Source organism: Macaca fascicularis, chromosome 13, assembly GCF_037993035.2.
Source record: "Macaca fascicularis isolate 582-1 chromosome 13, T2T-MFA8v1.1".
NCBI classification, from domain to species: domain Eukaryota; kingdom Metazoa; phylum Chordata; class Mammalia; order Primates; family Cercopithecidae; genus Macaca; species Macaca fascicularis.
The window spans coordinates 52513279-52527787 of NC_088387.1; the positions used below are offsets into that span (position 1 = coordinate 52513279).

The window sequence follows — 14509 nt, forward strand, 5'->3', positions numbered from 1 at the left end:
GAAGTGAAAAACTAGAGACTAAGAGTGCAGACAATTTTTTTGAGCCACTTGGCTTCGAAGGGAAGAAAAGACAGTGGAAGAGGATTTGCGGCAAGGCAGGATTTTTCTTATAAGGAATCCATAAGAGAGGGAAAAATTGAAGTCCAAGAAGAACGATTGTTCCCAGGTGGAAGAGCCACATTTTATTCTTGATTCAGGGTCAACAAGAGAGGCTTGGACTGCTTTGCAGTCTAGAATGCACGTGCGTGTGCGTGTGCGTGTGCGCGTGCGCGTGAGTGTGTGTGGCGGGGTGGGGGGGGGTTGGGGGGGGTTGGGGGGGGTTGGGTGGGGGGGTTGGGTGGGGGAATACCACTAGTGGTTAAAAGCAAGTACGCAGCATTGGGAAATGAACCAAACTGGGAGGAGGCACAGCCCACTCAGTGTCCAGGCCAGGGCAAGCTGCAGGCCTGAAACCCACCCACCCTCTTAGATGTGTCTCCCGGCCATAGAAATTACTAGGGTTGCTTAGGTGTGGCCTCAACCTGTTCAACAACCTGTTTCCATTCTAGAAACCAGTCCTCTGTCTTCCAGAACAGTGATTCTCAAATTTTAGCTGGCATCAGAATCCCGGGAAGGGTTTGTTAAAACATTACTAGGCAGGGCGAGGTAACCTAAGAGCTTTTGGAGGCCCACGCAAGAGGGATCACTGGAGGCCAGCAGAGTTCAAGAGCAGCCCAGGCAACATAGAGAGGCCTCTTCTCTACAAAACTACTACTACTACTACTATTACTACTACTACTACTACTAGTACTAAAAATAGCCAGGCACGGTGGCTCACACCTGTAATCCCAGTGCTTTGGGAGGCTGAGGCTGGAGGATGAATCACTTGAGCCCAGGAGTTGGTTTTGGTGAGCTATGATCGCACTTCTGCCCTCCAGCCTGGGCGACAGAGATAGACCCTGTCTCTAGAAAAATAAAAAAATAAAAAAACAAGTAACAAAACGATTTCCAGTCTCCACCTATAGAGATTGTGCCTCAGTAAGTATAAAGTGGGGCCCAGGATTTCTAACGTGCATTTCTAACGTGTTCTGCTTTTTTTGGCCCCTAGTCCGCACTTTGAGAACCGTTGTCCTAGAGAAAACTGAACACTCCAGGAAGGTTCTGGAAGAATAGGAATGGGCTTTGGCACTCTGCTCTGGAAACTAGTCAAACGCTCATGTTAATCCAGAGAAGGGTAGCACTGTGCCAGATACGTGCTCTGTGAGGGTTGGTCCAAGATGATGAAGCGGCAGGCGACAAGCACAGCTATGAGGAAGGGTTAGACACAGGTCCACATCAGACCCATGGGAAAAGGGCAGGAGAAATGCGAGAACCTTTGAGAGGGAATGCTCTGGGGTGTCTTTGGGGGCAGTCACTGAGCTGGGCCTGGAGGCTGAGTAGGGTCCTACTCAGGACTGAGGGAATGGGTCACGTTTAGGGACGGAAAACAGCATTCGCAACCGCAGCACCAGCACCTGCTAAGAACGCAGCCAGCAGGGAAAGCAAAGTATGGACGGAAACACGCATGCGTTCAGGGTGCTGCGTTAATTAACCAGGCGCCGGCGCAAACAGCAAAGGTTTCCTGGCCTGTCTTGGTCAGGGTGACGCAGTAGGCTGCAAACGTCGGAGTGTAGGCCACGGCTCTTAGCCGCAGCAGGGCCGCCCGCAGCCGGTAGGGTGGGCGCTTCCCAGTGCCCGCCCAGCTACCGGCCAGCCTGCGCCTGCGCAGATCTTTTGTGGTGCTGTCAGGGAGACCCCTGCGCACTCCGGAGTAAGATGGCGACCGCGGCCAGGCGGGGCTGGGGAACTGCGGCTCTTGCCGCGGGGCTGCGCAGGCGGTAGGTGAAGAGCCTGGAGCTCCGAATAGGTGTGCCGTTGGGCTTAGCCAGCGGAGCGGTCGCCGCCTTGCAGACCCTCTCGAGGCGGGTGGGTAGTGCATCTGATGGAGCCGGCGGGTCCGCCCTGTCGCCGCAGTTGGGGGTGAGCCCTGAGGTGTATGGCCGTCGGTGCGGGAGCTCGGCGCTTCTGTGTCCTAATCCGGGCGGACTCAGTGGAGCTTCGTCTCAGGCTTAGAGACCCAGTGCTTGATTCTGTGCGGTATGGAAGCTTGTAGAGACTGGCTGTAGGGCCAGAACGGAGGAGCTGTTTTTAAATCGTGTGCCTCTCCCGCCCCCAGGCCCTTTACGAGGTGCATTCCCTCCTCTTGTGAACAGAATCAGAATGTCACACAGAAAGGAAGAAAATACCTTGTCTCGTTTCCTCATTTTCCCAGTAAGACCCTGAAAGAGGAGGTAACATGTCCAAGGTCACACAGTTTCTAAGTGATGGAACTCCGACGAGAATTCAGACCCCTAGATTCCCTGCACCCATCACCATTAAGCCCACTCTGTTCCCTTGTTTTTCCCCCTTCCCTGAGCCGTACCTTTGAGTTTCAAAGACTTCTGTGAACATTGCTAAGAGAACATTTATGTAGGTGTACCTTAATTTTATGTCTGGAGAAAATGGCCTACAAGAGTTTGCCCTCTTGAGTATTTGACATTTTAGTGTTAATGGTGCTCTTGAAGTTTAAATGTATATCCTAAAAAGATTTAAGTTGGTAGAATTTTTTGTTAGTTATCTCCTGTGTTTGAGTAGATGTCTTCCTTGAATAATGTAATCCACTCTTAGTTTAAAAACAAGACTTTAAACCTGTATGTCGGAATGTGCTTCCTCTATTCATTCTGCTGCTTTTTCCCTGGGCTGAAGGGATAAGAATATTATTCTTCTAGTGTATTTCCAAATTCCAGAGTATTCACAGATTTAGATACTGAACTATAGAAAAAGGCATTTTTACTCCAAACCTTGAACTTCACTCAATTAGTAATTATTGGGCACCAATTAAATAATGGTAGCAGCTGCCATTTATTGAGCACTTACTGCATGGCCTAGCACTGGTTTAAGCACTTTGCATGGATTCTCTGGATTCTTTATGAGGTAGCTGCGACTTTAATCTCATTGTGGAGATGAAGAAGTGAGGCCATTGTGCTAGCAGCTGGAAATGAAGATAGTTTCTCCCCTTAATGAGTATGCAGTCTAGCAAGAAAAATATGTTAACAAATAATGACAGTCATGAGTGCTGTAATAGATTCATATAATTTAAAGTGGTGTGCCGGGCGCAGTGGTTCACGCCTGTAATCTCAGCACTTTGGGAGGCCAAGCCAGGCGGATTGGCTGAGGTCAGGAGTTCGAGACCAGTCTGGCCAACATGGTGAAACTAAAAATATATATATATAAAAAAAAAAAGCCGGGCGTGGTGGTGTGTGCCTGTAATCCCAGCTACTCGGGAGGCTGAGGCAGGGGAATTGCTTGAACCAGGGAGGTGGAGGTTGCAGTGAGCCAAGATCACGCCACTGCACTTTAGCCTGGGCAAGGGAGCGAGAAAAGCGAGATTATTTCCATCTCAGAATAAATAAATAAAGGCGTGACAGCTCTTACTGTGATCAACACTGTTTGGAGCTAGTGTGGGGAGTGGCAGTCAGGACTTCACAGATGATTTGATTCCCATTCAGTGCTGATTCCATTGTTCTCTTGAATCCTCGGTTCCAATACTTTTATCTCTCCAATAGCGTCTAAGAAACTATGTGGGTTAGAGTCCCACAGTATCCCAGTAAAGTAGTCTTTTGCTTATCAATGGCATATAATGATTACCCAAGGTTGGAAAAAGTTCATCTGTGTTCTATTAATACTTCATTGGTGCCCACTCATTCTTTTCCACAAGAAGAATTCCAGTTTTGGTAGAGAAAAAAATGTGACAGCCCTTGTTGCTTCTTGCCTATTTTAAGCAGCAAATAATTAGATAAATGTGATCTTGTGTACGATCACAATTTTTGCCTTTGGAAAACATTTTAACAGAAAATTATGACAGTGAAAGACCGTTCTAACCAACCACCATTTTGACTTTAACCTCTAGACAACAGCCCATTCCCAGGCTTGGGCCAAGCTAACTTTGGGAGACATTAAGTTGATAGTTTAAATGATAATAGCCCTTTCCCAAAATTAAACCACCTTTGTAAGGCTAATGAAAGACCATTGGGTTGGGAGGGTGAGAGGAGCCTGAATTCTGCTAAGGTGTAGATATAAATGATTACCAGCCATTATTCTGGAGGTCATAAGAGTTGCAACTTCCCCAATTACTCCTGCAGGAAACATCACTCTTGTAGAACCTAAGATTAGCCTTTTCAGATTTTTGCATTTCTGACTGGTTCTGTGGCTCCACCCATAAACGGACTGAGCACTCAGGAGGACCATTTTCCACAACCCTATGATTGCATCCCCAACCAATCAGCAGCACCCGTTCCCTGGCCTGCCAGTCTATCGTTGAAAACCCCTAGACTCAGATCCAGAGAGACTGAGTGCTGAAACTCCAGTCTCCCTTGCAGCTGGCTCCGTGTGAATTAAACTATTGCAAATCCCCTGTATTGATGAATTAGCAGTATCTGAACCCATTGGCAATTATAAATGACTCTTGTGCTTAAAATTTTTCCATGACTTCTATGAAGTGGCAGTTGTAATGGAGAGCGATGATATTTTCAAGTAAACTGGATTTTAAAGTAAATTGCATTAGGATTTTAAGAATTTTCACTACTAAAGTCTCCTTTTACTTCCTTTTCCAGTAATATTTGCTTTTCTTTTCTTCCTTTGTTTTCAGTTTGTCAAAGCCATCAAAAATAGCCAATTATGTTTTCTCTATAAGAGTAAAGTAAAGTTAGAGACCGGGCGTGGTGGCTCACGCCTGTAATCCCAGCACTTTGGGAGGCCGAGGCGGGTGGATCATGAGGTCAGGAGTTCAAGACCAGCCTGGCCAAGATGGTGAAACCTATCTCTACTAAAAATAAAAAAATTAGCTGGGTGTGATGGTATACACCTGTAATCCCAGCTACTAGGGAGGCTGAGGCAAGAGAATTGCTTGAACCCAGGCGGTGGAGGTTGCAGTAAGCCGGGATCGTATCACTGCACTCCAGCCTGGGCAACAAAGTGAGACTCAATCTCAAAAAAAAAAAAGGATGGGCCCAGGCACAGTGTCTCATGTCCGTAATCTCAGCACTTTGGGAGGCCGATGCTGGCAGATCACCTGAGGTCAGGAGTTCGAGACCATCTTGGCCAACATGGTGAAACTCCGTCTCTACTAAAAAATTCAAAAATTAGCTGGGCATGGTGGCAGGCACGTGTAATGTCAGCTACTTGAGAGGCTGAGGCAGGAGAATTGCTGGAACCTGGGAGACGGAGGTTGCAGTGAGCCGAGATTGTGCCATTGCACTCCAGCCTGGGCCAACAACAGCGAGACTCCATCTCAAAAACAAAAAGGACAATAGTATACTTTTTTTTTGGAGATGAAGTCTCGCTCTTTGGTCCAGGCTGGAGTGCAGTGGTGCGATCTCGGCTCACTGCAATCTCTACCTCCCAGGTTCAAGTGATTCCTCTGCCTCAGCCTCCCAAGTAGCTGGGATTACAGGCGCCCACCACCACTCCCAGCTAGTTTTTGTATTTTTAGTAGAGACGGGGTTTCACCATGTTGGCCAAGCTGGTGTTGAACTCCTGACCTCAGGTGATCCACCTGCCTTGGCCTCCCGAAGTGCTGGCATTACAGGTGTGAGCCACCACCCCCAGCCCAATAGTATACTTTCTTTTAGATTTTTTGAAGTATTGAAATACTTTTCAAAACAGGTAATACAGGTTATCTTGAGAGAGGGAAACGTGGTAAGGGACAGGAAAGGAGGGAGACTTCCACTATATATGCTTTTATCCTTATCAGTTTTGAACCATGTGACTCTATTGCCTAATTCTAAATTTTTTTTTTTGTAGAGACGGGGTTTCACTGTGTTAGCCAGGATGGTCTCGATCTCCTGACCTCGTGATCCACCCGTCTTGGCCTCCCAAAGTGCTGGGATTACAGGCTTGAGCCACCGCGCCTGGCCTAAATTTTTTTTTAAAAGAAAAAAGCTTATAGTTATTTGCTTCCTTTGTGCATAACCAAGAGTCTGGGACTATGGGTTATAAATTACTAATGTAGATACAATTCTGTTTCTTGTTTTGTTTTGTTTTTTTTTTTTTGAGACGGAGTCTCGCTCTGTCGCCCAGGCTGGAGTGCAGTGGCCAGATCTCAGCTCACTGCAAGCTCCGCCTTCCGGGTTCACGCCATTCTCCTGCCTCAGCCTCCTAAGTAGCTGGGACTACAGGCGCCTGCCACCGCGCCCGGCTAATTTTTTTTGTATTTTTAGTAGAGACGGGGTTTCACTGTGGTCTCGATCTCCTGACCTTGTGATCTGCCCACCTTGGCCTCCCAAAGTGCTGGGATTATAGGCGTGAGCCACCACGCCCGGCCTTTTTTTTTTTTTTTTTTTTTGAGACAGAGTTTCACTCTTGTTGCCCAGGCTGGAGTGCAATGGCTTATCTTGGCTCACGGCAACCTCCACCTCCTGGGTTCAAGCGACTCTCCTGCCTCAGCCTCCCGAGTAGCTGGGATTACAGGCATGTGTCAGCACACCCAGCTAATTTTGTATTTTTAGTAGAGATGAGGTTTCTCCATGTTGGTCAGGCTGGTCTTGAACTCCCGACCTCAGGTGAAGCACCTGCCTCGGCCTCCCAAAGTGCTGAGATTACAGGTGTGAGCCACTGCCCCCGGCCCAATTCTATTTCTTATATCTGGATGTTATATTATCCTGTGCACACCCAGTTATCAAGGGTAGGAATTTCCATTTAAGCTCTATCTGATTTTGAATTGTTTATAGGTATTGCTTGCCTAAGTAAGTGGAAATAAGGTAGATGGAAAATGAAAAGTCAGTTCTCTAATTATTTCTATTGCTGGTTATGTTTAAATTTTACATAGGTCTTTTTTATACATGAGAAGTAGAAACCAATTTTAAAAGATTAGAGCTCTTAAAATGTCATTCATTATGTGCTTTTAAATATAGGTTCTGTCATACGTTGAAGAATCCATACACCATTAAGAAACAGCCTCTGCATCAATTTGTACAAAGACCACTTTTCCCACTACCTGCAGCCTTTTGTAACCCAGGTAAAATTTCACCTCTTTTAAAGCAGTTGTGTTTCAGAAACTAATGGAACTCTGTTAGGATTTTGTGGATCATAAAAGATGAGAATGTGTATATTTTCTATTTAGAAGCCTATAGAAAGAATGTAGGAAAAAAAGCCATATTTTTCTTATAGGCTTCTAAGTAGAAAATTTATTTGCAAGGACATTGTCCAATAGATCTATGAAATCTCAGTATCTTGTATAACACTTCCACTGCAACACAAAAGTTGCTCAACAAATGATTTCCAAAATGAAAATATTGTAGAAGTTAAAATCTGACTGGGTGTGGTGGCTCATGCCTGTAATCCCAGTTCTTTGAGAGACTGAGGCAGGTTGATTGCTTGAGCCCAGGAGTTTGAGACCAGCCTGGGCAATACAGCGAAACCCCATCTCTACAAAAAATACAAAAAATTAGCTGGGCATGGTGGCGCATACCTGTAGTCCCAGCTGCTTGGGAGGCTGAGGTGGGAGAATCCCTTTAGCCCAGGAGTTCAAGCTTGCAGTGAGCCGTGATCACACCACTGTGTTCCAGCCTGGGTGACAGAGTGGGACCTTGTCTCAAAAAGAAGTTTTCAAATGGGGATTGTGTTTCAAAGAATTCTATGAATTTCAAGCTAGTGCTTTACATTTTTTGGATAAGTATACCCTTAAAATCAGTAAATTTCTGGCTTTTATCCAGACCTTAGAACATTACATTCAAAAAAAAGAAATAAAAACTTTTTTGTCAAAATTAATTACTATGGTTTTGTTAATAATCTTGATTGTTAACAAGATACATACTTGATTTTCTTTAATTTGGGAAATAGATATGATTTGAAAATAATTTGAAGTGTGATGACCATAATGTAGAGTTAGGGAAGTTTTAAGGGGAGAGGGTGTGTGTGTCTGCATGTGTGCATGTATGTAAATGTACACCTATATGTGTTATGGACCTGTAAGCATATAAATTCAGCCTCTCCTTTCCATTGCTAGCTTGAACACATTCCGGTGGCCATACTCTGGCTGATTCTGGCTAAGGGCATGAGTTAAATCAGGGTAGACCTTACCCCTTCAGTAGCCAGGGGCCAGAAGAGGAGCACTTTCCTGCAGACTTGCCTGACTGCTTGAATCACAGAATAGTTTAGATATAAATATTGTAAATACTGAGTAACTCAGCTGATTAAACCACTTTAATTGGACTTTTAAACTTTGTAGGACTGAAATATGTGGTCATATAGGCTTTTCAAATAGGAAACCCATTAATTTTAGTCATTGATATTGACTTTAAGCATCACTAATCTGTATTTTGGGGGAGTTTACGTCTACCTCCTTAGGTACCTATTAGTACCAAGCATAATAGGAAGAAATAGGCTGGCGTGGTGACTCATGCCTGTAATCCCAACACTTTGAGAGGCTGAGGTGGGCAGATCCCTTGAGCCCAAGAAGTTCGAGATCAGCCTCAGCAACATGGTCAAACCCTACAAAAAAATACAAAAATTATCTGGGCATGGTGGTGCGCACCTTTATTGTCAAAAGTAAAAAGTTCTGTGATTATCTCATTCATCTTCATACTTTCTACTTTAGATAGTATAGAGTACATGCTCTTAAATGACTTTTTTTTTTTGCATTTGTAGTTTTTACCCTCAAGGATTTCTAAAAATTTTGCTTTCTGCAGGTATAGTTTTTCTCAAATTGACTGCGTAGAATAAAGCCAGATTTTTTTTTTTTTTTTGTCTTGGCTCACTGCATCCTCTAATGCCTGGGCTCAAGCAGTCCTCTTGCCTCAGTCTCCCATATAGCTGGGATTACAGGCACATGCCACAACAACTTGTAGTTTTTTGTAGAGACAGGATCTGTGTTGCCCAGGCTGGTCTCGAACTTCTACCCTCAAGTGATCCTCCTGCCTTGGCCTCCCAGAATGCTGGGATTATAGGTGTGAGCTGATGCACCCAGCCAAAGCCAGATTTAATTCTTCAAATATTGGTAGAGTACTGTGTGCAGATTTTGGTTAGCAATAAATTATTAATACAAGCTGCAAGAAATGATTGGTTCAGAACCAGAGTTAGAAGATTATTTACAGAAAGTGTTTGCAGCCCTTTCTTTAATGTGTCATTGAAAAATCATTCCCTTATAGATTTTCAGAAGAATGTCTTACTAGAAATATACATATTTTAAAGAAGTACTTGGACATTGCGGTTATTTTTTCATTTTTTAGGAATTGTCTGGTTGTCTGATTAGGACAATGACTTAAGCAAAATGTATAGGAGTTCACCTTTAATTTTTTTCTTTATCCATGAAATGGTTTTACTTCAGCTAGCTGGAACTGCATGGCAAAGTGCAAAAATGACTCTCAGTTGTCAAATTAGAACCTTTTCCCTAATGGCTAAGAAAAGCATTTTTGTACCAACCATATGTTTTGCCAAATTTAAACTCTTCCAAATTTAAAATAAAACTGTTGCTTTTTGGTATTTTATTCTCTCTCCTAAAATAGGTGATATGAAAATTAGAACAGGAAGACTGACCTTAAATGTATTTTCCTATTATGCTTGGCAATGTTAGATAAGGATTAGCAATATGTACGGTGGCTAAGAAAGTCAGCACCTACAAAATTGTCCAGCTTTGTATCCTGGCTCTGTCACTTAGTAGCTGAGTGACCTTTAGTCTCCTTATTATAAAACAACATAAAAACAGTACCTCATTGAAAGCATGTAAGGATTAAATGATATAATACCTGTAAAGTGCTTAGCACTCTGCCCAGCACATGATAGGCACTGAATAATTTTTTTTTTTTTTTTGAGACAGAGTCTCACTATGTCTCACAGGCTGGAGTGTATGGTGACTGGATCTTGGCTCATTGCAACCTCCCCCTCCCGGATTCAAGTGTTTCTCCTGCCTCAGCCTTCTGGGTAGCTGGGATTACAGGTGCACATCACCACGCCTGGCTAATTTTTGTATTTTTAGTAGAGACAGGGTTTTACCATGTTGACCAGGCTGTTCTCGAACTCCTGACCTCAGGTGATCCGCCTGTCTTGGCCTCCCAAAGTGCTGGGATTACAGGCATGAGGCACCGTACCCAGGCACTGAATAAATTTTAATTGTTATATACGATTGTCAATCTATTTAAATATACTGCTGTAAGATGGAGGATTTATTTTTACTCAGAAGGTTCATTTTCTTTTTTTTTTTTTTCTGTTTTTTTTTTTCATTACACTCTGTTGCCCAGGCTAGAGTGTAATGGTGCAATCTCAGTTCACTGCAACTTCCACCTCCCAGGGTCAAGTGATTCTCCTGCCTCAGCCTCCCAAGTAGCTGGCACTACAGGCGCACGCTCCCATGCCTGGCTAACATTTGTATTTATAGTAGAGACAGGTTTTCACCATGTTGGCCAGGCTGGTTTTAAACTCCTGACCTTGTGATCCACCTGCCTTGACTTCCCAGAGTGCTGAGATTACAGGCGTGAGCCACTATGCGCAGCCTTTCTTTTTTTTTTTTTTTTTGAGATGGAGTTTCGCTCTTTTGGCCCAGGCTGGAGTGCAATGGTATGATCCCAGTTAACTGCAACCTCTGCCTCCCAGGTTCAAGTGATTCTCTTGCCTCAGCCTCCTGAGTAGCTGGGATTACAGGTGCTCGCCACCACACCTGGTTAATTTTGTATTTTTAGTAGAGATGGGGTTTTACCATGTTGGCCAGGGTGGCCTGGAACTCCTGACCTCAGGTGATCTGCCCGCTTTGGCTCCCAAAGTGCTAGGATTATAGGCGTGAGCTACCTCGCCCGGCCAGAAAATTCATTTTCTTTTCTTTTTTTTTTTTTTTGAGACCTACTCTCTCTCTATTACCCAGGCTGGAGTGCAATAGCACAATCTCAGCTCACTGCAACCCGGGTTCAAGCGATTCTCCTGCCTCAGCTTCCTGAGTAGCTGGGGTTACAGGCAGACACCTCCACGTCTGGCTCATTTTTGTATTTTTTTAGTAGAGACAGGGTTTCACCATGTTGGCCAGGCTGGTCTGGAACTCCTGACCTTGTGATCCACCCGCCTTGGTCTCCCAAAATGCTGGGATTCCAGGCATGAGCCACTGCCCCCTGCCAGAAGGTTCATTTTCATAATGAATAATCAGGTCTGTTTAATAGTTTTAAAACTATTAAAACGCCAATGCTGTCCTTTCGTCCTGCAAGCTGTTGTCATAATAGCAAGACAGGAAATTAAAGATTGTATTATCTCTTTATTGCTTTAGTGAATCAATTCTCAATCTAATCATGGTCCTAGAAAAAAGATATTGTAAGAAAAGAGTCGGCGGGCACAGTGGCTTACGCCTGTAATCCCAGCACTTGGGAGGCTGAGGCGGGTGGATCACCTGAGGTTAGGAGTTCGAAACCAGCTGGGCCAACATGGTGAAACCCTGTCTCTACTGAAAAATACAAAAATTAGCAAATTAGCCAGGCATGGTGGTTTGTGCCTGTAATCCCAGCTACTCAGAAGGCTGAGGCAGGAAAATCAGCTGAACCTCGAGGGGTGGAGGTTGCAGTGAGTCACGATTGTGCCACTCCACTCCAGCCTGGGCGAAAGAGCAAAACTCTGTCTCAAAAAAAATAATAATAATTAAAAATAAATAAATAAAACACTTGGCCCCAGAGCTGGACATGATGGCTTACACCTGTAATGTCAGCACTTTATTTTGGGAGACCAAGGTGGGAAGATCACTTGAGGCCAGGAGCTTGAGACCAGCCTGAGCAACATTGGGAGACTCCACCTCCACAAAAAAATTTTTTTAAAAAGCCTTTGGCTGGGCATGGTGGCTCACCTCTGTAATCCCAGCACTTCGGGAGGCCAAGGCGGGCAGATCACAAGGTCAGGAGCTCGAGACCATCCTGGCTAACATGGTCAAACCCCATCTCTACTAAAAATACAAAAAAAATTAGCCAGGCGTGGTGGTGGGCGCCTGTAGTTCCAGCTACTCGGGAGGCTGAGGCAGGAGAATGGCATGAACCCAGGAGGTGGAGCTTGCAGTGAGCCGAGATCCTGCACTCCAGCCTGGGCGACAGAGTGAGACTCCGCCTCAAAAAAAGAAAAAAAAAACCGCCTTTGACTCTGTATTTGGCATATAATAAGCACACAATAAATATTTATTATTACTATTATAAATTGCTAACTTTATTGTCTTTAAAATAATGGTGGCACTTTGGAAAGAAGAGAATGTAGCATTTTACTGTGTTAATGTCAGCAATAAGTGATCTATGGTTATGATAGCCATTGGTACAAAGTCACCAAATAGAATATGTATAGGACTCCTGAATTATGAATATATATAAGACTTAAGTGTAGACTATTTCTGGAATCTGTTTCATAACACAGCTATTTAAATAATCAGAGTATTGGCTGGGCACAGCGCTCACGCTCTAATCCCAACACTTTGGAAGGCTGAGGTGGGAGGATCATTTGAGTCCAGGAATTTGGGACCAGCCTGGGCAACAGTGTGAGACCCTGTCTCTACAAAAAAATACAAAAATTAATTAGGTGTGATGATGCACGCCTGTAGTCCCAGCTACTTTTGGGGCTTATATGGAAGGATTGCTTGAGCCCAGTAATTTGAGGTCGTAGTGAACCGTGATTGTGCCACTGCACTCCAGCCTGGACAACAGAGCAAGACCTTGTCTCAAAAAAAAAAAAAAAACCCCAGAAAACAAAACACCAGAGATTAATAGAAAACTCTACACACTTAAATATATTGATACTTTTTTTTTTTTTTTTTTGAGACAGAGTCTCACTCTGTCACCAGGCTGGAGTGCAGTGGCACAATCTCAGCTCACTGCAACCTCTGCCTCCCAGGTTCAAGCAATTCTCTGCCTCAGCCTCCCAAGTAGCTGGGATTACAGGCGCCTGCCACCACACCTGGCTAATTTTTGTATTTTTAGTAGAGATGGGGTTTCACCATCTTGGCCAGGCTGGTCTTGAACTCCTGACCTCGTGATCCACCCGCCTTGGCCTCCCAATGTGCTGGGATTACAGGTGTGAGCCACTGTGCCCGGCTATATATTGATATATTTCTTTCTTATCTTTATAAATGCTTTATCAGGGCAGTAAAGTCTTGGGTTTTTCCCCAGTTTTTCTTATTTCTTCTGGTTCTGTGCAAATGAGCATGTCATAGTCCATAAACTTGTTAACTGTTTTTTTCTAGAATAACATTTTCTTCTTTTTCCTTTTTTTAGTGAGATACATGTTTATTCAAACACAGGATACTCCAAATCCCAACAGCTTAAAGTTTATACCAGGAAAACCAGTTCTTGAGACAAGGACCATGGATTTTCCCACCCCAGCTGCAGCATTTCGCTCCCCTCTGGCTAGGTATATTACTGTTTTCATTTGCTTTTACCAAGAAACATAAATAACTGACTTTGGGGTTAAGACAACTTTATTTAACTATTGCATTTCTGTGTGCACCGCATTCTTTTTTAAGTGTAGAGAATAATTTCTTTTCAGATGAGAGATTAAAAAAAAATAATAAGGCATGTTGCAGTGGCTCACACCTGTAATCCAAACACTTTGGGAGGCCGAAGTGGGAGGATTGCTTGAGTCCAGGAGTTTGAGACCAGCCGGGGCAACATAGAAAGACTCCATCTCTACCCCCCCCCCACACACGCGCACACACACGCACACACACACACATACACACACACACGCGCACACACGCACTCACACACACACACACACGCGCACACACACACACACGCGCACACACTCACACACACAGAGATCCCATCTCTACCACACACACACACACACACACACACACATGCACACACTCACACAGAGATCCCATCTCTACCACACACAGACACACACACAAAAATTTAGCTGGGTGTGATGGTGTGTACCTCTTGTCTTAGCTATGCGGGAGGCTGAGATGGGAGGATCGTTTGAGCCTGGGAGGTTGAGGCTGCAGTGAGCCATAATGGTTCCACTGTACTCCAGCCTGGGCAACAGAGTGAGACCCTGTCTCAAAAAAACCCCAAACATGTTGAGGAGGCTGAGGAGGTGGGGATCACTTGAGCTTAGGGGTTTGAGACCAGCCTGGGCAACATGGTGAAACCCTGTCTACAAAAAGTACAAAAATTAGCCAAGTGTGGTGATACGTGTCTGTAGTCCTAGCTACTAGGGAGACCAAGGTGGGAGGATCACTTAAACCCAGGAGATTAAGGAAACTATGAGCTGTGATGCCATGATTGTGCCACTACATTCCAGCCTAGGCATGAGAGTGAGACCCTGTCTCAGAAAAGAAAAATGAGAGTTGATATTAAAAAAATTTTCTCCTGAAGAGCGATATATTTGAGAGACCTATAGCATGAATAAATAAAAACTTATGTTTTTACTTAAGAAAAAATATTCATCAAACTGATAAATATGGTAAATTTCCATTTCAGATCTTAAAAATCTGATTTTTAAG

At 44.2% G+C, this 14509-nt stretch overlaps 1 protein-coding gene across 13 annotated transcripts in view; it reads left to right on the forward strand.

Moving 5' to 3' along the window:
- The first annotated feature begins 1781 nt into the window (after positions 1–1781).
- NFU1 (NFU1 iron-sulfur cluster scaffold) overlaps positions 1782–14509 on the forward strand; it is a 41664-nt gene continuing 28936 nt past the window's right edge. For 7 of the 13 annotated variants that reach the window (XM_065527001.1, XM_045369171.2, XM_005575682.4 and 4 more), the window contains exons 1-3: positions 1782–1856; positions 6969–7072; positions 13275–13410. In XM_065527001.1, coding sequence (XP_065383073.1) covers positions 1795–1856; positions 6969–7072; positions 13275–13410 — 302 coding nt within the window. In that variant the 5' untranslated portion in view covers positions 1782–1794. Of the gene's footprint in view, positions 1999–6968; positions 7073–13274; positions 13411–14509 lie in introns of all 13 variants that reach the window. The other 6 variants (XM_005575683.4, XM_005575685.4, XM_065527004.2 and 3 more) reach the window with 6 other exon arrangements.